This window comes from Magallana gigas, chromosome 3, assembly GCF_963853765.1.
Source record: "Magallana gigas chromosome 3, xbMagGiga1.1, whole genome shotgun sequence".
NCBI classification, from domain to species: domain Eukaryota; kingdom Metazoa; phylum Mollusca; class Bivalvia; order Ostreida; family Ostreidae; genus Magallana; species Magallana gigas.
Window position 1 is genome coordinate 58677813 of NC_088855.1, and position 24523 is coordinate 58702335.

At 34.8% G+C, this 24523-nt stretch overlaps 2 protein-coding genes across 2 annotated transcripts; one reads left to right on the forward strand and one right to left on the reverse strand.

Moving 5' to 3' along the window:
• Positions 1-1428: 1428 nt before the first annotated feature.
• LOC105338405 (mediator of RNA polymerase II transcription subunit 31) lies at positions 1429-6309 on the reverse strand. Its single transcript, XM_011443554.4, has 4 exons — positions 6155-6309; positions 5878-5958; positions 2073-2169; positions 1429-1919 (listed from the first exon to the last, which is right to left on the reverse strand). The coding sequence occupies exons 1-4, from the start codon at positions 6192-6194 to the stop codon at positions 1715-1717; spliced, it is 423 nt and encodes a 140-aa protein (XP_011441856.3). The 5' UTR covers positions 6195-6309; the 3' UTR covers positions 1429-1714.
• A 19-nt stretch (positions 6310-6328) lies between these two features.
• Positions 6329-24257, forward strand: LOC105338331 (integrator complex subunit 2). The gene is made up of 21 exons (XM_066080629.1): positions 6329-6615; positions 10495-10633; positions 11493-11709; positions 12033-12163; positions 12367-12561; positions 12907-13073; positions 13422-13547; positions 13637-13708; positions 13805-13919; positions 14054-14122; positions 14570-14704; positions 14935-15241; positions 16548-16674; positions 17001-17134; positions 17506-17707; positions 18023-18151; positions 20317-20542; positions 21314-21424; positions 23075-23182; positions 23377-23482; positions 23878-24257. Exons 1-21 carry the CDS (start codon positions 6329-6331, stop codon positions 24210-24212), a joined length of 3438 nt encoding a protein of 1145 aa, XP_065936701.1. The 3' UTR covers positions 24213-24257.
• Positions 24258-24523: the final 266 nt, after the last annotated feature.

A 24523-nucleotide genomic window follows, 5' to 3' on the forward strand; every position in this document is an offset into this window, starting at 1 on the left:
TAGTATATTTCGTCTGTTCTCACTTTTGCTAAAGACATACTTCATTAATATATCGTATGTTGTGTTTTTAGTAATTTTTGTTTTAGTTAAAATTGTGGTAGAAGGTTTCATTTTCTTTTAAACATTTATAGCTTTTATATTATCAAGTCATTTGCTTTTTCAATTTTTGGTATTCGCATTGTATAAAAAACATACATGTAAATTCTTGATTATGGTTATACAAGTAATTTTGAGAATTTAAAGCATTTTTCGATCTTATATAGTACCTTTTTATTCCTGTTTGTTTGTCTGTAAGTGTATCACTGTGTTGGATGAAAGATTTGTTAAAAATATCAAGTTTCTTTTTCAAAAGTATTCTCTCTTGAATGTTGAAAAGAAAATTGTTTTCCTCCTTATCCCATACTCTTTTTGCATATACTAGTACATGTATAATAATTTTAAATATTTAAAAGCAGATCTAGATCCGATTGATGTTTTAGCAAAACAATCCTCAATGCATCAATTCCATTCTTTTTTAAAGAAAAATGTTCAAAATATATTCTGCAGCTACTTTACAAGTTAATACTGTAATGTGGTTTTTTTATTTGTACTTTACAAACTAGTATTGCAAAACGTTAACTTTATGATATATTTCTATATCAACAGTAACAAGACTAAATTAAGTATCAGGAATACTGGCTTGCGATCAGTTCTCGCCGAGTATCATTTCTCGCCAGTGCATTGTAACGTCATTTTATCAACACATAAAATAATAAACGAAAAATGACGTAACAATGCACTGGCGAGAACTGGTCGCACGCAAGTACAATCTTGAACTGTACGTGGTTGTCCATCCAAATTTTTTTCTGGCCATAATTTACAGACCTGCATCTACTTATAAATTAGACCAATGATGATTCAGAGCCAAATATGAAATCTGATTGACAAAGGAAGCAATAACTCACATTTTAGTTTAATCTTCAACTGATTGGTGTTATCATAAAATAGCATATTTAGAGCCAAGCCTCAGCAGAAAAATACTTATAGCAAAATGATATTGGTGAGCAAATTTGATGCTTTATAAATTTTCAAATACTAAATCAGTTAAAAAGTGAATGTACATGTAACCGTCTTTGCTGTAAGAATAAATTTGTTATATTCTTGTTTGCTATAATCACGTTTTAGTGTATGAATAAACATGTACATTGTACTTGAAGATGATTGAAATAAGCTTAAACATAATATGTAGTGAGACTTAAACAATTTTTGGTGATTATTTACTTAAATTTGAAAATGCAAAAATCTGCATAAAACACAATTTCTAAACTTCTAGTGATTCACTACTGCATCAATCTCTCCAATCAGTCTGGAGATATTCGGCATTTTTACCACAGGAAAATGTTAAAACTACCAACTTATTGCATTTAAGAGAAAAAAATAATATAGCAATTTAATATAAGGACAGTTTATTCTTATTTTCATATAGAATACATATAAAGTAATATTTTGGTACAGTGTATTTTGATGTGATACAAAAATATACTTCAGAGTTTTATGAATTTCCACCGTGAACATAAAATGCACTGTTGACACATTGTTGATAGGAAGTAGACACCATTGATGGAACACAACACTAAACAATAAAATGGCAGATCTCTGATGCGGAGACTTCCTGTCTGGCAAGTGAACTAGTTTGACCCGGCTTGAATTTGGTTGCTGCAATAATCATGATGCATTATCCCGGTTTCTCCTTGGGTGGCTGCTGTAGGGCCCGCTGAGAGGCCATCTCCTCCTGTAACAAAGTCAGTCTCTTCCTCTGGTAGTGCTGCCAGTGCAACAGTTGCTGATCGTCAATAAACTTAGCACACTGAGCGTTGACAAGCTCCTTACGAAAATGTTCATACTGTAACAGTTCAAGGAAAAACAGACACTGGGGGTATCTGTAAAAGAAAATATAAGAACCAAAGTCTATAATACCGGTACATCGTTGAATTTTTGGCAAAGTATGTGGAAAATTTATCTTTTAAAGGACAGTATTGAAAAGAGCGGTTATTTGTAAGTAACACAAACAAATAGATAAATAACCTCCTTACTTCAGATATTTAGCATACTTGGGTTCTTTCCAATACTGCAAATATTTCAAGTAGTTGACAAAAGTTGGATCCTTAAAATATCCTCTTTGGGCTAAAACTGAAAAAAATGATGTATACATGTACAATGTTATAGTATTTATATGCACAGTTCACCATGTCAGAAGCCAACAGTCTTGCATAGGCTAAATACTGTGGGCCAACTCAATGATCTTTTTTTATTTTCATGAATGTTAATGGTTCTCACTCTACCGATGAGAGACCAAAATTTTTGGAGCTATGAAAAATAGATATTGTCATAAGTTTGTATTGAGCAAAGTGAGCTGTATGGACGTATGTGCAGAGGAAAAAACACCTATTATAATAGCTATGCTTTGGACAAAAATATTTTTTGACTGCATCCCAGAATTCCTTTGCTTCGAGTTGTCCAATCCAATAAATGATTTATTTACAGTAAAATAAAGGTTATCTTGAGTATCACACAAGCTATAAATCAAAACCAAGAGAGCTCTTTCAAGCCTCTTTACCTCCTGTAAAAGGTTCAAGCCTCTCTACCTCCTGTAAAAGGTCTACAACTGTTTTAAATACAATTTATGTTAACATAACTTATAATTTAATTTTCCCTTATCTGATGTACACAAAATAACAGTAATAAAATTTATTCTATAGTTCCAATACTTCAATCGATAATTGGGAAAGAGTTTATACAGGTTTAGCCTGGTATCTTATCCATTTGTTTATCAATAAAATACTATAAGGTTTTGAATCAAAGTTAGATATTGGTATTCAATTTTTTATCTGATCCTTTCAATTTCCTGAATTTGCCACTGTTAAACTGCAAAAAAGCATCTTCACAAATTTTTTAAATCTTGAGTTTCTTTTTTGACAGTTCATAGTATATAAAAGGACTATATATGACATGGGCCTAAAACGGACCCCTAAAATGAACATCAGCATTTTACTTTAATTCTGTGTTTTCTTTGTACAGATATATATGTGATGTTTTTATATTATGTTCATTATGATTCAGATGCCCACAATTTAGAAATATGATATCATAAAGGTTGTCTTTATGATATCATATTTAGAAATATGATATCATAAAGACAACCTTTTCCCACTATTTTTGCATTTTTAGCATAAAACAGCTTGTTTTCCAGCAGTTTTTCTTTCAGAAAACATAGAGCACATGCTTGAACAAACAAAATATTTTAATCAGAGATGTAACTAGCCAAGACTAATAACTGACAAAAAAAATTCCCTTGTTCAAACATGCGCTCTATATTTCCCATTCGTTAAAAGATAAGATAAAGGTCAATTTTTGATTGATTTTGATTGAATTATAGAAACAACATCACTTCTGACGCCATATACTGCAAGTGAGTGCAAATAAATCAAATAAATGGGTGAAAAATATTTTTTATATCAACTCTTCTAAAAAATAACAACATTTTATTGTTCCCGAAACACTTTAAAAAATGGCGAAACATGGGGGCCAAATTCAACTCATATCATATATAGTTCTTTAAAATAGAAATGTTCAGTGCCCACGAATCAAGGGTGCTTTCCACTTTACTGGCATCACCGAGTTTGCCAGTGTTACCTTCTTTGCCGATTACCAGAACTTGCCTCGCCAGTGAGCGACTGTGCAATGCATTTTTACAATGCCAATTAGGATAAAATATGGCGTTGAGGTTAACATAAAAAACAGGAATTTCTTTCACTACAATTTGTTCTACTACATTGAAATACTGCTTAATGCAAAAAGCCAAAATTTCTGGACCTTGCGGGCCAGGCAACGTGAGTGGAAAGCGCCCGGAGATTCGTGCAATTTTGCTACAAACTTGATTATACTCTGTCCCGAGTTTTTGCTTCCACCACTTTTTGCTTGATATTTCAATAATAGTAAATACCTTTGTGCTCAAACTACGTTCATCCACTAATATGAAAAATGTCCAGATTATTTGTTTTGAAACGCCCCCTTTACCACTTCAGGTTTCAATACACATCCAAAAATTGAGAGTCTACGGAGATTTTGCATTGCATCAACCATTAATAAGCCCGGATGATAATGTTAAAAAATTGTGCGATGTATTCCGAATGGAAAAAAGATGTAAACATTTCCCATTACAAAAATCCGTAAGAAAATTGTTTTCGTTCCTGTGAAATTTTATGAGTGAATAGGGATAATTGTTCAATGAAGATATCTTGGATATATTCCCTTTCATCGATTTCAATTATATTTCTTTCACAGGTATGTGTATTTTTATTAAAAATCATCAAAAATTGATGGAAGCAATAACTTGGGACAGACTGTAGGAATCACTACATTAAATACCCAAGTAAAATAAGAATTCTTCCATGCAACACAGAGAATAGCATGTAATCATCATAACTAAATTATGTTATAATAATTATTAGAAAGTGCATTTTCCTTATTTTGGGGGGGGAGGGGGTTGGGGGGGTCTTTACATTTTTTAACATCATGAATATATCTGAATTGCAGTTTCAATTGCAGTTAAACATCTGAATTGCAGTTTTGAATTGGACTATTTGCTCAGAACTTCATCATCTTAATCTGATAATTGTACAACTACTGGGTGCGTTGATTTACCCAAATGGAACGTAAAATGACCCAAATGGAAACCCAAATGGAAACCCAAATGGAAATTGAATGGCATTATTGAAGATTTTATCTAATAATTTCAATTATAGGATGAAGAATCAATAAATATGAATTCTAAAACGACAATTTTCTTGTGTTGTTAATGAATTTTTATTGATATATGAATTTATATATAACTGTTAATATAACTGTTGATATATAATCATTTCGAAATACCTTTTTAATCATAACAATATAATACAAATATTTATTTTCGATATTGGAAAATGAAGTACCATATAGTTGTCTTCTAAATATAGATGTATATAAGTAAGTTAGATGGCAAATTCTTGTAATGCATGTTAAATAATTTAGGTGATGTAAATACAGTGCTGTTCGGTTGTTTCTTCTAATAGTGCATTTAATAAAATAGTAGCTCAAACCAGAGACATAAATAACGTTATTTATGTCTCTGCTCAAACCAATCATGTAGTGAATGTTTTGATATGATGTTTTTTGTTTGCTAATACATGTATAGTATGTTGTTCATTTTCCATCCATCAAATTTTGAATTACTTTTTGATTTCTAAATCGATTTTTAGGCTGAAATTTTCTTTAAAATCATGACAAATGAAATTCTAGGTAAAAAACATTTATAATTTGAAAATACATGTACATATTTTATGCATATTTTAACATAAAAATCTTACTTTTTTGCTTATTCTGCTCGGAATCTATAATTTTTACGTTTAATTTTTCAATCTGATATTTTGGCTTTAAATATTTTTATTTCAAAATTATTTCAATTTGTACTTTTGGCTTGAAATATTTTTATTTCAAAATTATGACTCTTATATTGGGATGGCCTCAACGTGGCAAGAGTTGGGCAATGTTATACAACTTATGACGGCTAACAATCCCATTAATAGATTCAAGAAAAAAATATTTAAATCATGTATTTAAATCATGAAACTAATTGATAAGGCTACATTATCAAATTCTTTTTCCATTTTGTCAGAAATTGTTGTTTTGTTTTCTTTGAAATTTTTCGATTAAAAAAACTCATTATATTTAAAAAAAAATGATTGAAATTATTAAATAAAATCTTCAATAATGCCATTCAGTTTCCATTTGGGTCCATTTGGGTCATTTTACGTTCCATTTGGGTCCATTTGGGTAAATCGACGCACCGCAACTACTTACAGTTGAGATAATTAGGATTGGCCAAACACTGCACAAATTCTAGTTCTGTTTGAAATCTGATTCTTTGTTGCTCCTCAGATTCTGAAAGATATAAAATGTTTGTGTTAACGTTAACGTTAGTCAACTTGAATTTCCTCAGACAATGAACACGATAAACTAATTCCCACTGCTCTGTCTTAATTTGAAATCTTGCCATTCTCTTTTCTTAAAAGCAAATCACATGTACTCCATTATCTTAACAATTTGATTGCCTATTGATCGAATAATGACTCGAAACCTTGTGAGCCGGGAACCGCACTCTGCCTGATGCTCGCCATATTTACTCCATTCGTTTATATCCGGAATAAACATTTTAATCTGAGACAAATAAAAAAAATGGCGGCGCCCATGGCCACAGACATCAAATTCATCAATTGACGATAAAAGAAGTCATACGACAAATTGCGACAAAATGAGTAGATTGAAAAGTTTTGTAAAGTGCGAGGTTTTCCATGCCATGCAAAATGTTGATGTCGCGGCGTTGAATAAGTTGCCGGAGAAGGATTTACGACCAGTGCTCCCATGTTTGGTCCGAATGGCTCTCTGTAAACCTCTGGATGAAAGTGAATCCTGGTCAGCGTCCAAGAAGGAGGTCCTAAAAATTCTGTCGGGAATTGAAGTTGTCAATAGCATTGTGGCGTTACTGTCGATAGATTTCCATGCTTTAGAGCAAGATGTCAACAAGGAACAACAACTCAGGTGATCATGTTATTCATTTTGTACACAATTTATTGCATTTCCTACTGAATACTGATTAATATGTTTTACGATGCGACCGTTGGGGCGAGCACAGCATGTGATCAAACAATAAATAATAATAAATCAATAAAAATAGAATAAACAAAATAATAAATTAAATAAAATATTAATAAAAATAATTTGTTATAATTTATTTATTTATAAGTAGTTTGATCTCAGATACAATGTTGTTGAATAATAAAGATTTTAATAGCGAACGCAGCGAGGCGGAGCGAAGCCCCGCTCGCGTAGCGAGCTCCATAGACAACGTGTACGAACGGAGGAAATTCGAGTTGAAATCTGTACATTGTTCAAAGAAAATTTTGTGGACCCGCGTGAAAACGTTCTACTATCCCAGTGATCCTTTGCGGTGCATAGCAACATGGTGGAATAGGAAGTGTTTCTACGGAAAATTCTTATCTCTACATCGCATACATCATTTTCATTTAACAATAAAAAATCCTTCTAAAACATTACAGTAAACAACACATACGCTTACGTAAAAAAAACCTGAACTTTTGCTGACATATGACGTCATTTCCTTCTCCGAATCTGTCGAAAACTTGTCGAGCGCAAAAGAATGTTAACTATGACGTCACAAAGATCTCGCGTTTTAATTTCCCGTGGTGGATCAAACATATGTACTGGATCATGTAGGAAGTACTCAGTATCAGTGTTAACGGTGACTCTTTGGCCGATTAGTTTTGTTTTGATGATTTTTTTTTTGCTTAGTAAATACACATGCAAGTTCCATGCTAAATTTATTGTCATATTGATCCAATCATATATGCATACGTTAGGTAGGTGACAAAAAATTATTAAGAAAGAAAAGTCTAATCATTATTAGATCTACGTGCAGCCACGTCATTTTGTAATGAATAGATAAAAGAGAAGAATTAAACTGTTAAAATATCTACCGGTACATGTATTTGTTATATAGTTGCATATGTGGTCAAATAATATTGGATATCACACACTAAGAAAGGGGTGAGGGCACATGTCTACAACGCTTATATAGCGTAAAAAAATTAAAAAGATTTAAAACAAAATTAATGTCACAGAGGAAAATAATTAAAACACAGGTTACAACAAGGAACAAAATGAGAAATAACAGACAAAATTTATTTTTTACTGATTTTAATGATCATTATTAAAAGGTAAAGAAAAGATAAAACATAATTGTATCTACATAAAAAAAACGGCGTTGTATTTATCAAAATATTTTAATACAGTGTAAGTCTGTTTAAAATTTTATTAATGCTCAGTGGTAGTTTGTTTTCAAGTGTATAAGACTAGGAAGGGGCCATTGGAATATAAGTTTGATAACTTCGGGTTCCTTGCGGTGGTAAAAGTTTTCGCAAAGCCAATGTTTTTTGGTTAGGGCAAGTCCACGGGTTGCATTTAACAATAATGACAGATGTGTGGTTCCTTCTGCGCTCGCTCCAACGATCACACCGTAAAACATATTATATAGATATTCATTGCACTGTATCTCCTCTTTTAAAGTGATTGTAACGTCAGTTCATCCCCCTTTTTTGCAGTAGACATTTTTTCTTAAACCTACATAAAAAACTTGACTCATCATAGAGCCCCCCCCCCCCCCCCCCCCCCCCCCCCCCCCCCCCCCCCCCCCCCGCATGTAATAAATGAAAATAAAGAAACCATTGAACTGCTAGAGAGCTGAAGGATTAGAATTTTCATGATTATTTTTTCTTTTTGCTTGCAAAGATTTTTTGGATGAGGCTGCCATCCACCCATCCACTCCCTTTTAAAAAAAAGGCGATGCTATGTGTACGTTCCAGGAATTTACCGTAATTATAGTGAATAAAATAAATGTGAGCATTCATCCAAATGAGTGCAATTTACAACTGTTTCCTGTATCTGAAGAAATGTCCTTATTTTTCAGCTGTTCTTTAGCTAAGCTTTTGCAAGATTTTGAGAGGATTTTGGTCATTTCAGCAGATTTACAATAACTTCAATTAGAGTAATTTCCCCTTATCAGTGCTTATTGTGACGTCAAAGCTGACGTTGGTTACGTGTCGCCTGACTCTTTAAAACTCTCATGAGAAATAAAAGTAAGCAAAGTATATTGTTTTATTTACTTAAAAAAGCATGATGTTCTTAAAATTAAACATCTTATATATTCTTCTCAAAAGTTGTACTTTGATTCTCGCGAGAACGTGAGGATGGAAACCATTGGTACTATGAATTGTGGGTCAAAATTTACTGACGCCGAAAAAATCTATCGGATCAATGTGTAAACCTTTGTGACGTCACTCGATTATTTCTGATTGAGCGTGTACTGACGTGAACTTTAGAGGTAGCACTGACTGTATGTTGTAACATCGTTATTGTTTTTATATTGTCTTGCTGATTCTCGTGAGAGTGTGAAGTGATAAAAATTGCCATGATTACAGGGAACTACTGGGACGATTAAAACAATGCATTACTGGTCCGATTTACTGACGCCAAAAAAATCCGTTGAATGAATGTGCAACTAGTCCGAATTTTCTATTCACACATGCCTTGCCGGTAGAGCTCGCTTCGCTCCGGCGCTGCGCGCCAGCGAGCTGCGCTCGCTATAATGCATTCTTCCCTGCTCTAGTTTGTGAGTTTACCCTTTAGCATGATAAGTATACTGCTGGAATTGTATGCCAGAGGACCGGGTTCAAAAGCCGGCAAAGACAATAACCATCTCTGTTATAGCGAGCGCAGCGAAGCGCCGCTCACGTAGCGAGCTCCATAGACAACGTGTACGAACGGAGAAAATTCGAGTTGAAATCTGCACATTGTTCACAGAAATTTTTATGAGGCCACGTGAAAAAGTTCTACATATCCCAATAATCCTTTGCAGTGCATAGCAACATGGTGGAACAGGAAGCGTTTCTAAGGAAAATTCTTACCTCTTAATCGTATACATCTATTTCATTTATAACAACAAAAATCCTTTAAAAACACTAAAGTAAACAACACATATGCTTACGTAAAAAAAAAACTGTACCTATCTGAACTTTTGTTGACATATGACGTCATTTCCTTTCCCGAATTTTTCGGACAATTTACGAGAACTGTCGAGCGCAAAAGAAAGTTAAGTATGACGTCACAGTGACTTCGTGCAATATAAATTTAGAGGTGGATCAAGCATATGTACTTGGTGTAAAGTGTAGTAAGTACTCAGTATCAGCGTTAATGGTGACTCTTCGGCTGATTAGTTTTGTTTTGATCATATTTTTTTGCTTAGTAAATACACATGCAAGTTCCATACTTAACTGACTGTCATATTGATCCAATTGTAATATGCCTGCGTGTGGTAGGTGACAAAAAATTATTTAAAAAATGTCTTCAACGCATATATATATAGCATAAAAAAATTAACAAAATTATAAACAAATTGATGATACAGAGGAAAATAACAACAAGGAACAAAATGGGAAATAACACACTCAGACAAGCAGTTTATTGTTTACTGATTTTAATGATCATTTAATATCAAAAAGTAAAGGAACGATAAAACATGACTGCCTTGTTATAAAAAAAAATCAAACGGCTTTGATTCAACATATTTTGATAAGTCTGTTTTACATTTAATTTATGCTCAGTGGTAGTTTGTTTAAGTGTATTAGCCTAAAATGGACAATTGGAATAAATGTTTGATAACTTCGGGTTCATTGCGGTGATAAAAGTTTTCGAGACAAAGCCAAAGTTTTTAGGTTGGGGCAAGTCAACAGGTTAACGTTGCATTTAACAATGATGAGAGATGTTTGGTTCCTTCTGCGCTCGCCCCAACGGTCACACCGTAAAACATATTAAACAATTGATAATGTATCAATTGTTTTACAGAACAAAGCTTGGTGGGAACCAGTCGGAGAGCATCTTGATCTCTCAGCTACAGAATGGGGTGGCCCTGGAGTTTGAGAGGAGCGACCCCCCAAGGAGACTCCGCCTGTTGCTGAGTGAACTCCTGTTTGTCTCCTCACAGGTATCACATTGATCCAAACACAATCATCACGTCATTTCTGACAATCATTGCTTTGTCTCCTAAGTGGATTACATTGCCTCCTCACAGGCAAAACATTGGCTCAATGAAACCAGTTAAATGTAGTGCATTTTCTTTATTGTGTCATAACTGAGAAAACCAAGTGTCTTTACTGTAAAACATTGACTTCTTGCAGGTATTACATTGTGTTCACACAAATATTACATTGTCTTTGTCTGCTCTGAGATATTACTACAATCAGATCTCATTTATTAGGCCATTCCAAGTTTTTTCTATGTTTAGCGTCCACGGACGGATTAGTTTTGAGATGTAAAAATTTTAAAAAAAACACAATTGTTGTTCATAAAATTAGATCGCTTTTCATATGTCGGGCTCAGGATCGCAGTTTTAAATCCGGATCAGAAATCAAATATAATAACATTCAAAATGAAAATCATATCGTAGGTATTTGTTATTTTTGTTACAAAATGAAGAAAATACTTCAAAATATATAACAAATTTTATTTTGTTGAACTTTTAAAGTTGTGTTTTTTTTCTAAGGTTTGTGTTTTTTTTCCTGATAGAAAGATAGGTTTTCGAGTTTTGGGTGGACGCTAAACAAAGAAAAAACTTGCAATGGCCTTACATTGTAGCTTTACAGGTTTACTTCTTTTGTTTGCATTTATTTCCTTGTCCGAACTTTAGTTTTATGTTGTTCAATCACAGCTATAACATTGTCTTACACTGTTACATTAAAGAAGTAACCCCATGTTTTATTTAATTTATATCATGGAAATTGTTGAGTATAGTTTGACTTGTATGATGCATTATCAAATCAACTGCAATTTACACCTTTTTTCAGATGAGAGAATCTAAGACTGAGTTTTACCAGAAGAGATCAGAGATGTTTGAAAGTCTTGTTTATTTGGAAGAGGTGGCAGATGTTCTGTGCATAGCTCAGGCAGAGTTACCTTCCCTGCTGCCGATCACTGAGGTAGCAGAAACATTGCTCCACGTCCCTAATGGGGGCTGGATGTTGTGTCGTTTAGTGGCCAACTCTCCCGACTGCTACAAAGAAGGTATTGTTTATCCTCACTATTTGATTACTAAATAATTGAATTTGTATTTAAAACATCATCTGTAACCCAGGTGTGACTCACATTGATTCTCTCCAGGAGCTTGTGTACTCAAAACCGTTGTTTGCGACGATTATATTTTAAAAAGTGTCTGTGATTGTTTACAATGCTAAGTTCATATTGCAGATACTGGTCTATGGGGACCATAATCATTTTAGTAGATAAAACCCATATTTTTTTATTTTCCTCTATCTAATTATACATCTTGCTTTGTGTGTGTTACACTGTCTTGAACTGACTATAGTAAGATCTTTATTCCTTCACAGTGTGCAACAGCTTGGTGTCCAATGGTGACCGACAGGATGAGGAGACGGTCGGCGGTCGTAGACGGCTGAAGGTGTTGATGGCTCTGGCCAGAATGAATCCAAAGGAAATCTACAACATCAGGGCACTGTGTGTAAGTACCTTACAGAAATTTACAATATTAAAACATTTTACAGAGTTGTCCAAACAGTATTTTTTTGTTAGCAAATAAAGAAATGTTAAACCTTATATGAAAGTGTTTTTATTCACAAAGGGAAAAGTAAGATGCCTTTGTTATATTGAGATGCTATTTATTACTGATTTAAAAATGTAAATTGCTTGGGTTATTCATTACAGGTAGAGAAATGTAAGATGCCCGGGCTAGCTGTTGCTTTGACCCTGGAGATGTACAATGATTCCCTGATGTCAGACCCCCCGGGGGAGGAGGGGGGTAGTGACACAGATGTGGTGGGGTTTGTTAGTGGGATGCTGCTGGGAAATGACATCGCGGTAAAGGAATGGTTCTCACATTATGTCAAGATAGGACAAAAGGTGAATACTAGCACATGTACAGGTGTTATGTCCTAGTTTACTATCCTTACAAGTATCATTGTGTTATGTTATCATATAAAGTGAATAATGACTTTGAAATGTTTGCCACTGGTGAGTCCATTTTGTTTGCTCTATTCATTCTGTTTGTTTTGTTTATTTATTCTTCTCAGTTCTTGTGAATTCCATTATGTTCCATTGTATAATATTCTGTTTTATTCTATTCTATTCAACTCTACTCTATGTTTGCCTCAGTTGAAGTGAGAGTGGTCAGTGATCCAGTGACACAGACTATGCCATTGCCTGTTCTATTCTTTATTCTATTCCATTCTATTTTTTGGACTTCAGTTGAAGCGTGAGTCAGCGGTGACCCAGTTACACAGGCTGCGTCAGTGCCTTTTGGAGCAGATGATCCTGATGCTGGACCAAGGACACACCCCCTCGGAGGGTCGCGCCATCAAGGGCAGCGCATTCATCAGGCTATACTGCGCCCTCAAGAGTCTGGCAGCATTCAAGTAAGATTTGTTTGTACTAGGAAACCATCACTGTGTTATTTCAATTTTTTCTGGATACCATGATATACAAAATAGAGTTGTAGATGATAATTGTGGTAAAAAACTGAAAGTATACACAACAAAACTACGACTCTCTGATGTGTACTGTAAAGGTAAATATTTTGTGGAGTAAATCTTAAGAAAATTAAAAATGTGTCATTTATATCGTATTCTGATATTTCTTGATGAAACTGTTTGTAAGGTCATTAATTTTGTGAAACATTATCATCATGAAATTCGGTAAAATTTTCCCAAAGTGTAGATTTCCACATTTATGGAGTTTTAAAGCATTCAGTTATCCTGTTACAGGTTTACAGATGAAGAGATGAAGATTCTACTAAAACTCATCACATCCCGCCCTCCTATTTGTAAAGCTGGTGCTAGATTTGTCTCCCTTGGGTTGTGCATGTTGATAGCTTGTCCGTATTTATTAGGGTAAGAGGAAGCTTATGGTATTCAATGGACATACCATATTATTCATGCCTTTAGGTCCAATTATTCGGACAAGTTTTTTCTTTTGACAGGAACAGTGACCAAGAGAGGGTGGCGGTGGAGTGGATCCGGTGGACCATGAGTGTGGAGAAAGAGTTCAAACAGTGAGTGGAGGACTCGCACAGCACAAGGCTTCAGTCAGTCATTATAATGCTGGCCATTTTTCAAGTCGGTTTAAGTGCATTTTTTGTTCTTTTCAGAGAGGTTTCCAGTAATTGCTCTTTTGGTGAAATGTTGTTCCTGATCGCGATTCATTTCCATAGCAACAACATGACAGCTATAGGTGACCTTGTGTATCTGACCTTGGGACTGAAGGTATCTATCCTGTATGACAATTGCAATGTCACTAGCTCATGATCATATAATGTAATAGTAAAAATTCCAGGCCTTCTAACTAAGTTATGATTTAAGATTTCGTAATCATTAAAAATATGGATTTTGTTTTTCAGAATCTTGTGAAAGCCAATGCTTTAGCCAGAATAAGACAGATATTTACCTATGAGATCTTTACAGAACAGGTAAACAGTATTGTTATACTTTCATGTTAAACACTGAAATCTGATTGGTTAAGACGCAGTTAATAATATTTTCTATTACCCTCAGCGTTAGCAACGCACTTAGCAACGGGTAACATTAAAAAATGTTACATGCGCGAAAATTATGCGCGTACGGTTCGCTGTAGAATTCACGTTATTCCTATATAAAAGCAGTAAAATTTTCTTAAAAATTAAGACATTCAGTATAACAAAATAAATAGTGCCTGTTCGGGAGGATAACAGTTGAAATTGACACCCCGAGAAAATCATTGTCAACCTCCGCTTCGCGTCGGTTGACAATGGTTTTCTCGGGGTGTCAATTTCAACTGTTACCCTCCCAAACAGGCACTATTTATATAATATCAACATAACAGGCTCAAGAAATATGGGACCATGACAAGAGTTGTCTCACTTTGTATCTAACTTCAGGTGATTACCTCCCATGCAGTGAAGGTTGCAGTGACCTCAGGGCTGAATGCCAACATGACTGGGTATCTACCTATCAACAGTATCTACCAACTCCTCAAAAGCCGGTCCTTCTCCAAGCACAAAGTACCCATAAAGGTAACACTAGAAATTGAAAGAACAAAGTATTCCTAAAGGTAACACTACAGAATCATGCACAAAGTACCCATGGATAAACTTGTAACATTACATTGATTTTTAATTAAAAGGCGCACTTTATTTTGAAATTCAATTAATGATGGTCAATCTTTTTCTGATTTTTTCATTAAATGGTTAGTTTACAAGAGAATTATTTCTGATCCTTTCATTGATTGTTTTGTTGTTTGTAGGACTGGATCTACAAACAGATTTGTAACTGTTCGACACCACTCCATCCTCTAGTTACCTCCCTTATTGATGTTTTTGTCACCTCTGTTGTCATCAAAAGTACAAAGACTGATCATCTGAATGAACCAATCACAGAGGAGGAAATTCTCCATGTTTACAAATCCTCAGTATTTCATTGGTCTAAAGATAAATCAGAAGAAGGAGAATCATCCAATCAAATACCAGCATCGGAGCTTGCACCCCAGCTACTTATGCTATACTACCTACTCCATTATGAAGACACAGTGTTGTCACACATGAAATCTCTGAGTATGCATCTATGATTAAATTTAGACTTGTAGTTTGTAAGAAATAAGTTGGACAAGTCTCTTGTTCTAATTACTGTAGACGTATTTTTTTCCACGGGGTCATAATTCCGCGGAATCACAATATCAATTTAATCCGCGGGTAAAAATTTACGCGGATTCTTTGAATGAAAAAAAATTATTTGAATAATTATTATTAAATTTGGTTCTGAGCGACTTTCGTTACCTAGAATTTGTTCAACTTTGGACTTAAATTGTAAGAACTGTTCACTGTGAACAGTAATTATCGGTTGTGAACTGATCGGTAGTCATTAGTTAGCCGTCAAGATGTTACGACGCTGCCTAAAATCGTCTTGTGAAACACAACATCTTTAATTAATAGTAACTGTCAATTTATGGGTTCACATGTAGTTTAAATTATGAGTTGATCAGTTTTATCACTTAAAAGTCAGAGCACAAAGGGATCTAAAAATTGCAGTAAAAACACGGGTCTTAGCGTATAGTTAATTGGGTCATTGAAAGACACACCCGCTTGGGGCTATTTGTCGTCTGACACGTGCCGTTATCTCAAGCTGGGAGAAGTTTAAATTTCATGCAAGTAAATTTACAGAAAATTCAAATCTTGAGGAGATTAAATTATTTATTAAGTGAATTCTCAATACAAATTTGACAGTTTGCATAGATAAAACGATATACACTGGGTACACGTATATGCAAGTGTTACATGTATAGAATGTAGTAACTTCCAATTATCCTTATTCATATAATGCAATTTTAAAATTTGATTCAAAAATGCACTTTAAGTACACTGGGAAAAAATTCCGCGGAAAATTTGTGCCCGCGTTCATAGCGTAAATTAATACCACGCGGACAAAAGTACGTCTACAGTAAGTAAAAAAGAATTAAAAAAATGGCAAAGGATTCTTTAATTTGTATGAAAGTGCAGGTAATGGAATTGATTTCCATATTTGTAAGATCATATTTCATATGTATTTGATATTCTTAATACATGTACATTGTGTTTTCTGTGGTCCCCTGAAATTGGCTAAAAGTGAGTTTTGTAGTACATTGTTTAAGTAGCTGTTAAATATTAAAAAAGAATCAAATTCTTTATTATTTTAAACTTACCGGATTTTTTTTTAATTTTATCAATTTCTGTCTACAGTTTTAACATTTCTGTTTACCTGAGAATAGCATGATAGAGACATTATTCTAAGTTATGCCAATAGTAAGTGTCAAAATTTGGTAAAACTCTGGATTATTTATCAAAGCCAAATTCAAGACTGATTTGAGATGTTTCTTGTTTCCAGTGATGGCAAACAGGCAAGTAAAGTCTTACCCAGACACCCTACTGGCCCAGATCCCCATCAACTTCCTGTTACAGACTGCCCAGCGTGACCAAGAGAAGTTTGCCGGGCTCTTCTCCCCGCTACTGAAGTAAGGAGTGGTATTTTATGATATTTGAATAAATGCATGTTTATCCAACAAAACTATGAATTTTTTTACTGGTCTTTTCATGAAATGTATGAAAAGTTGTTAATCAATTATGTTACCAGTAATTTGTTCATATAAAAAGATGAATACTTAATGACTTGTGAATGGGATGAACTTTATTATCTTTTCAGTTATTGATACATAAAGCTATTTAATCAGTTGTGATGCAAGAAATTACTTGATAAACATTGTAAGATACACTGAGACTTGTGATCCAGCTGAATGAGATGTATTGTATGGTGACCATAGTCTGTTTTGTGTATTGACAGGTTACTGGTGACCCACTACCCCCACCTGTGTGCGGTGGAGGACTGGCTGGAGGCAAGTCTGGTGCAAGACTCGCTGGTGGCCGAGACCTCCGTGATTTACAATGTACCGTGTACCATAGAGAATCTCAATGACGGTAAGTGGAGAGAGAGAGAGAGAGAGAGAGAGAGAGAGAGAGAGAGAGAGAGAGAGAGAGAGAGAGAGAGAGAGAGCTATATACAGTATTTTTATGTACATGTATATCATGCGAGGGAAAGTAAAATTCAATATTTTATTCTACTGAATATTAATTAAATAAACATTTGATAGACATGTTTGATAATATGTAATCTTTAAATGTTATTGATATTGCAATATGTAATGAATACAATTATTATGTGTAGCTTAAAATCCCTCCTTTTATTGACAGGGGTTGTACATGTAGTTAGTATGTATTGTGTACCTGTGTTAGGTATACAAAGTTAAGAACGAACATTGAGACACTACTGAATGTTGATTGTGTTACAGCTCTGAGGAATCTGACCAGCTGTCCAATGAAAATGATTTCACAGCTTCAGTCAATGCTCAAGATGTCCGCCCCAGACCTCCTACAATTCTCCGAGCCAATCGTCTCCTCCCTTCCCACCATGCTTGATGAGGCGGTCCCCAGGAAAATCGTAGACCTTGTCAAGAAGGTCTGGTTTCTTCTTCACAGCGTCTCGCCAAGAAGGTAAAGCTTTAAAGATTGTTTTCCAATATCAGTAAAAACAATCTGATGTCTCTATTTCCATCTTTAATAACAAGGATTTTATGTATCAATAAAGTGACAAGGCTATGTTTTCTTAGTACATTATGAACAAACTTCTATGATCTTTCCATCCGGTGTAAAATGTCAAGTTTATATTTAAAACCTAAACAGTTTAAAAGCTTCCTAGCTATGAATTGAATTTATATATTTTAATTCATCCGTGAACTAATGGAATATCAATAAATGGTTGCATGTTGATAGATATCTAGTTATATGTATTTTGTCTTTTGATTGCAGTTTACGACTTGCCACAGTGAACTCTCTGCGACTTACGGAGAGAACGACCTTTAAAATGACTCCTTACACGGAGAACGACATCACAGTGGATCCCCTGGTCATCCTCAGGTGTGATGAAAGAGTGTTCAGGTGAGTGGTCATCCTCAGGTGTGATGAAAGAGTGTTCAGGTGAGTGGTCATCCTCAGGTGTGATGAAAGAGTGTTCAGGTTAGTGGTCATACCCAGGTGTGATGAAAGAGTGCCCAGGTATTTCTTTTTGCCCCATTGAGTTTGAAATAACAAGGTTATACTCTATATTGTATGGTGGCATCGCGGGTATGTTAAGGCAACTGCGAGTTTAACGACCGTCAAAATTATGATCAATTTAAAAAAATGTTTATTTTTATGAAAACAGCACATGATATTAATACCAAGTGAAAGAGTTCACCAAGATATTATTTTTCTACTTCGGAATCGAGTCAATCCTTGAAGCTGCCGTGCCATGGTATCACGTGACAGTTAAAAATAGATCACTTTTTTACCTTAACAAAAAATTAAAAAGTGTAACACTACCCCGAAGTTCATTTGTATGTTTGCTACAATAATTCGATTGGCAATTAGTTCATGTTTATAAGTATTACTGCTAGAATCGTATTGTACATCGCATAAAATAAATATTGTAAATATTTATTGGAAACCCTCTCAACTTCTACAATTTCATTGAAAATACTACGTATTTTTCGTTTAAAATAACAAAGCACAGGATTCTAGCAGCACTTTTCAGGTAGTTTAGGTCATATAACGTTGATATTTACCAAAATCATCTTTCCTAATATGCGGGGTAGTGTTACACTTTTGCCATTTTTCGTACACACTGACAGAGGAAAGGCTGGTCAAGCCATATAAATGTCGATCCGCTTACCTTATAACACTTGCTGATTAAACAAAATATCCATGCCTGTATTATCCTGATTATATTCTAACTGACACTCATCTAAATCTTAGGTATCTGTATTAAATAAGTCTTATTTCGGCATTGTTTACACTGCATTCCGATAATTTGTCTCCCGACATGATCTTCTCTTTTAAACATGCTTGTGACGTCATCAATGATAATTATACGTAATAGAGAGAAATCGAAGATATATTCAGTTAGAATAGTTTCTAGTGATATTTTATGTCTGTAGTTTTTATAATTTCAACCAGAGATAAATTTAAAATGACATGTTTCTGAGTAAAATATGACATCATGCTGCTTATTGTGACGTCATATCGATCCGAGGAATTTGATCGCTGTTAGTTGCCTTATCATACCCGCGATATCTCTGCCCCTTGTGTGCAAGTTATTTTTCTATCAAATATGTCGACATGCAAGATAAATATGTTGACATGCAAGATAAATATGTTTACATGCAACATAACTATGTTGACATGCAAGAAAATTACAATCAGATAAGAATTATACAAAATCTCAAAAAATCTCATATATCGCCCACCTGTGACATCCAGGATGCTAGATGCTACCTTTTCATGTCGACATGCAACTTATTTATGTTAACATGCAAGATAAATATGCTGACATGCAACTTATAAATGTCAACATGCAACTTATTTATGTTGACATGCAACTTATTTATGTCGACATGCAACTTAGTTATGTCAACATGCAACTTAGTTATGTTGACATGCGAGATAAATGTGTTGACATGCAACTTAGTTATGTTTACATGCGAGATAAATATGTTGACATGCAACTTTTAAGTTGTATGTCAACATAACTAAGTTGCATGTCGACATAAATATGTTGCATGTCAACATATTTATCCTGCATGTTAACATAACTAAGTTGCATGTCGACATAAATAAGTTGCATGTCGACATAAAGAAGTTGCATGTTAACATAAATAAGTTGCATGTTGACATCAAGATGTAGCGTATCTAGCCTCTTGGATGTCACATGTTGGCGATATTTGAGATTTTTTAACTCTTATTTGATTGCAGTTTTCTTGCATGTCAACATAGTTATGTTGCATGTTGACATAACTATCTTGCATGTCAACATCTTTATCTTGCATGTCGACATAATTAATAGAAAAATAACTTGCACACAAGGGGCAGAGATATGCCACCATAGTATTGAAATGGGATTGGACATATGTTTTGATAAACATTGACCTGTGTGAGATTTTGCCAACAGTGTCTTAGGTTTTCCAGCATCAGTTACAAAGAAGAAGACACCATCTTTGATAGTTAACTTCATGGTGCCCCTAATGGTGAACATTGTGTTACATATGTTGACTGTTACTTTTTGACAGGTGCCCCCCAATCCTAGACATTGTGTTACGAGTGCTATCAGCCTACCTCCAGGCGAGTCGCGTGTTTTTACACAACCACATGCTGTCTAACCCGATCCTGGAGAACGCTGCACAGGCTGAGCGAGAGCGCCACGACCTGAAGAGTGCGCTGATTGCCGCACAGGAGAGTGCCATCATACAGATCCTACTGGAGTGTTGTCTACCCAGGGAGGACGAACAGAGGGAGGTAAACACTCACAAAGCTTTATATCTCTAATGATAAAGGAATATGTGTGGATTGTTTCCAGTTACACTGCACCAAAGCTGTCCTGCTCTCTCTCATGCTGTGGTGAACCACTTACGGTAGTTATCTAATATGTAAAAAAATTTTGTCCCCCGCCGCAACCCAGAGCGGGGACATAGAAATGCCGGGCGTCCGTCCGTGGGCCCGTGTGTCCATGCGTCCGTTCGTCACACTTTTTTGTAAGCGCTCTCATTCCTACAAATTTTGACGGATTTTCATTGAATTTATACCAAATGTTTATACCACTATTACCTTGGTCAAGTTTGAAAATCAGCTATGGTCAATAGTTTTTGTTGGAGTTATGGGACTTTGACCAAAATAATGACTCCGTTTTATCCAAAAATTGACCTTGTAAGCACTCTCATGCCTACAAATTTTGACGGATTTTCATGAAATTTATACCAAATGTTTATACCACTAATACCTTGGTCAAGTTCCTTAATCAGCCTTGGTCAATACTACCGGTAGTATACTGCTTGACCGACAGGGGACCCAGGAATTCTATTCTTGTTCAGAGAAAAAGTTTAGAGTTAATTTATTATAAAGTGTTTATATAGGGTATTATATTTGCATAAAGAATCTATTAATATTTATAATGAAAAAACATTTCCATTCAAAATTGAATGCATGTATGGTTTGTGTATTTGTGGTGTTATTTCAAGATCTGAACACTTATGGTGAAGTGAGTGTAAGAATCAATGATTTGATTGACAGGGAGAAGAAGGCCTGCTGAACAACCTGCGTGAGGTTCACTGCATCATCTGTTCCTTCATCCACCAGCTGTTCATCACCGAGCCTCACCTGGCCAAGCTGGTCCACTTCCAGGTAACACAATCACACCTTGTCTAGGTATTCTGTAACACAATCACACCTTGTCTAGGTATTCTGTAACACAATCACACCTTGTCTAGGTATTCTGTAAGTTAACACAATGACAGGCAAATTTTTTTTTTTAATGAAAATTGATTTCATTTATATTTCGTAAATCTTTAAACTACTGTACAGTTTAGTTAAAATAACTTTGGACCAATAGAAAATCAGTTATCAGCACTATGACTTTATGTTTATTTACATGAAAATCATAAAGTAATTAAATTCTGTGAGGTCCCAAATTTTGAGAATGAAAGATCATTTAGAATCATGAATCTGCTTTTATATACTTACTAGACTTTGACCCGTGTGTGCACGTGTTGACATTGCATATGGTATCGGGCATGTACAAAATAGATACATCGAAACACCGTATATTGTTGACATTTGCATAACCAATCTTCAAGCCTACAATAATGCTATTAATTTCACTACACTCTGCTTAGTTAGACTAATCTAACTGTGCCTCGGGAAAGGCCATCATCACAGTTGAAATGCCTCCCATATACCCGTAATGTAGCAGAAAATTGCAGAATCGCTCCAAAACGATTTTGGAGAAAATTAATAAAGTTGCATTGAAAATAACAGTAAAATCGTTCACAACAAACCATTTTGAAGCTGTTATACCTTTCTTCAATAAGTTTAATTCTATAATTGCAGAATTCAAAATATTTCAACGTTTTTTACACACCATGTTGACATTCGAAACTCTCAGGATTTTTTATAGTAAATGCACTGTGTTAGAGTTATCTCCCGTATTTTCTTTGATGAACAGAAAAATTTCCAATGGAAATTAACATGCATTTGTTTTATCGTTTCCAAGTTAATCCATGCAAATGTGATATTGTGGAAACATAAAATAAAGAGCCTCCCGTGATTTAGCTTGAATGTAATGCGCATGCGCAAGATTGTAAAAACCAAAAAATCCAGATATTTTCCCTTGATTGAGAAAAAATAAAAACAAACTGGTAATCTTCAAGTACCAATGATGTTTAAAATATATAAAACAAAAGACAGTACTCTTCTGATTTATCGGTATTAAAGCTCAAATATTAGAGTCTATTATTTTAATATAGTAGTATAGATAAAGCAAACTATTTTAAAACTTGTGTGATGATCATATAGTGTCATTAATATGATCTTTTGATCTGTAAAAGCTTCCATAGAAATGTATGTATTGCTTTTCCATGATAAATGTGATCAAATATTTAATGTGTTTCATGATTGTGAGAAATGAGGGAGGTAAATGTGTTGTACAGTTTAAATTATCATATGGTCAATTTGATGCATTAGGGACAATCTATCTCAAAAATTCAATTCAGTAAGTAACTACAAAACCCCTCCGGGATTCGAACTCAAAATGTACGGAACACAAGCCATACACTTTATCTGCTCAGCTATGGAGTAAGTTAATGTTGTTTTAGTCAGAGGTCTGCCATTTTGTGTTAATGTGTTATTCCACCTTAAAGTGTCCTTGAACCGTCACATGCTTTTCAAGGGTTAAGCTCTGTTGTTTTTAGGAATACCCCGACTCCCTGCTGCCTATAACCACCACGGGAATCCCCCTCTGTTTTGTTCATTAGATGATATCTTTGTTGATTTTAGGGATACCCTGACTCCCTGCTGCCTATAACCACCACGGGAATCCCCTCCATACACATCTGTCTGGATTACATCCCAGAAATCCTCAGTCAACCACAGCCAGAGAAACAGGTCAGGCTCCTGTCTTAATTCTCACAACCCCAGAATTTTAGATTGTTTTATAGAGTTTCATGACATACATGTACACTACTTTAGTAACGTTATATGTACAATATTTTATAAAGTTATATCTAAACTTATTCATGGTCTTACAATAGTAAACAGAACTGCTGAGCTAAATAATGAGTAGGCTTCTGTCCCGACAGATCTTTGCCATCAAGCTGATGTCTCACCTGTGTTGTCAGTACGCCCTACCCAGATCTCTCAGTGTGGCCAAGCTGTGCATCAATGTCATGTTTACCATGATCGGAGGTAAGAGTGCCATATATACCATTATAGTCATGGAGGGTAACTCATTCAGATTGTAGTAAAGTATGTTAGGAATATTTGTATGACTTTTGTCTATCTTTCTTAAAAAAATTTTAAATAATTTTTCTCATTGATTTAGAACTTTATAAGTTAGATACATTGCAAGGTCAAAGTGAAAAGAATTTATCAAATTATTTGATGTTAAAGGTCATTTGTCACGGTCAAGGTCCAATTTTACCAATGTTGTCACCTTGGTATCTGGATCAGTATTGGTACCAGTGATCAAGCTGATAATAGTCCAACAAGTGGTTTTCATTTGTTTTTTTTGATAATCATAAAGCTTAACCTTGCTTACATATTGTGATGAAAATAAACCAAAGATGTTTAATTTCTTACAGTGCTGGAGAACAAGGAGAGAGTTAACTTTTTCCTGGAGACGGTTCCGTGTCTGACCAAAGTGTGTCAGGCGTTCCCCCCGCTGTGTGAGGACGTGACCTCGTTTCTCCATCAGATCGGCCGTGTGTGCATGTCCCACCTGACATCCGCAAGCAACCTGAGGGAGACCGAACTCTCGGATATAGACAAAACTTATGTGCCATTGAAAAAGAAAGTGAAAGTAGACACTTCAACGCAAGAGTTGACAATGAAATATCAATCTCTTTATCGGAGTGTGCAGCAGACCTTTGCCCGTGTCATTGTCAAATCACTTGTAACGAAAAATATTTATGCATAATGAGAAAGGATCAACATTTCACTCAGAATAAAATAAATCATTTAGTTTTGTTTTCATTGTATTCGTCTGTATCTAAGATTTTAACTAAAGCATCATTATAGCACAGCAATCAGGGCTTGAGTATCTACAGTAATGGCTGCTTCCTGCTGTGTTAATGGGCATTGAATAATAATTGAATCAGTTTTACTATATATTTTTATTTGTGCAAGATGATTAGTATTTGGTAAGAAAATGGAGAGGAAACATGTTGTGTGTTAGCGGGGATTTATTTGAGTGTGGAGGAAGTGATATGAAGATTTGATGGAAGGACG

Excerpts from the sequence above, each read along its gene's own strand:
- LOC105338405 (XM_011443554.4), bottom strand. The coding sequence starts at position 6,194 with ATGGCGAGCATCAGGCAGAGTGCGGTTCCCGGCTCACAAG. Across the intron at positions 5,959-6,154 it reads TGCGGTTCCCGGCTCACAAG|AATCTGAGGAGCAACAAAGA; the intron begins GTTTCGAGTCAT and ends TATATCTTTCAG. Across the intron at positions 2,170-5,877 it reads CAATCCTAATTATCTCAACT|TTTTAGCCCAAAGAGGATAT; the intron begins GTAAGTAGTTGC and ends CATTTTTTTCAG.
- LOC105338331 (XM_066080629.1), top strand. The coding sequence starts at position 6,329 with ATGAGTAGATTGAAAAGTTTTGTAAAGTGCGAGGTTTTCCATGCCATG. Across the intron at positions 13,074-13,421 it reads AAGAGTCTGGCAGCATTCAA|GTTTACAGATGAAGAGATGA; the intron begins GTAAGATTTGTT and ends ATCCTGTTACAG. Across the intron at positions 14,705-14,934 it reads AGCACAAAGTACCCATAAAG|GACTGGATCTACAAACAGAT; the intron begins GTAACACTAGAA and ends TGTTGTTTGTAG.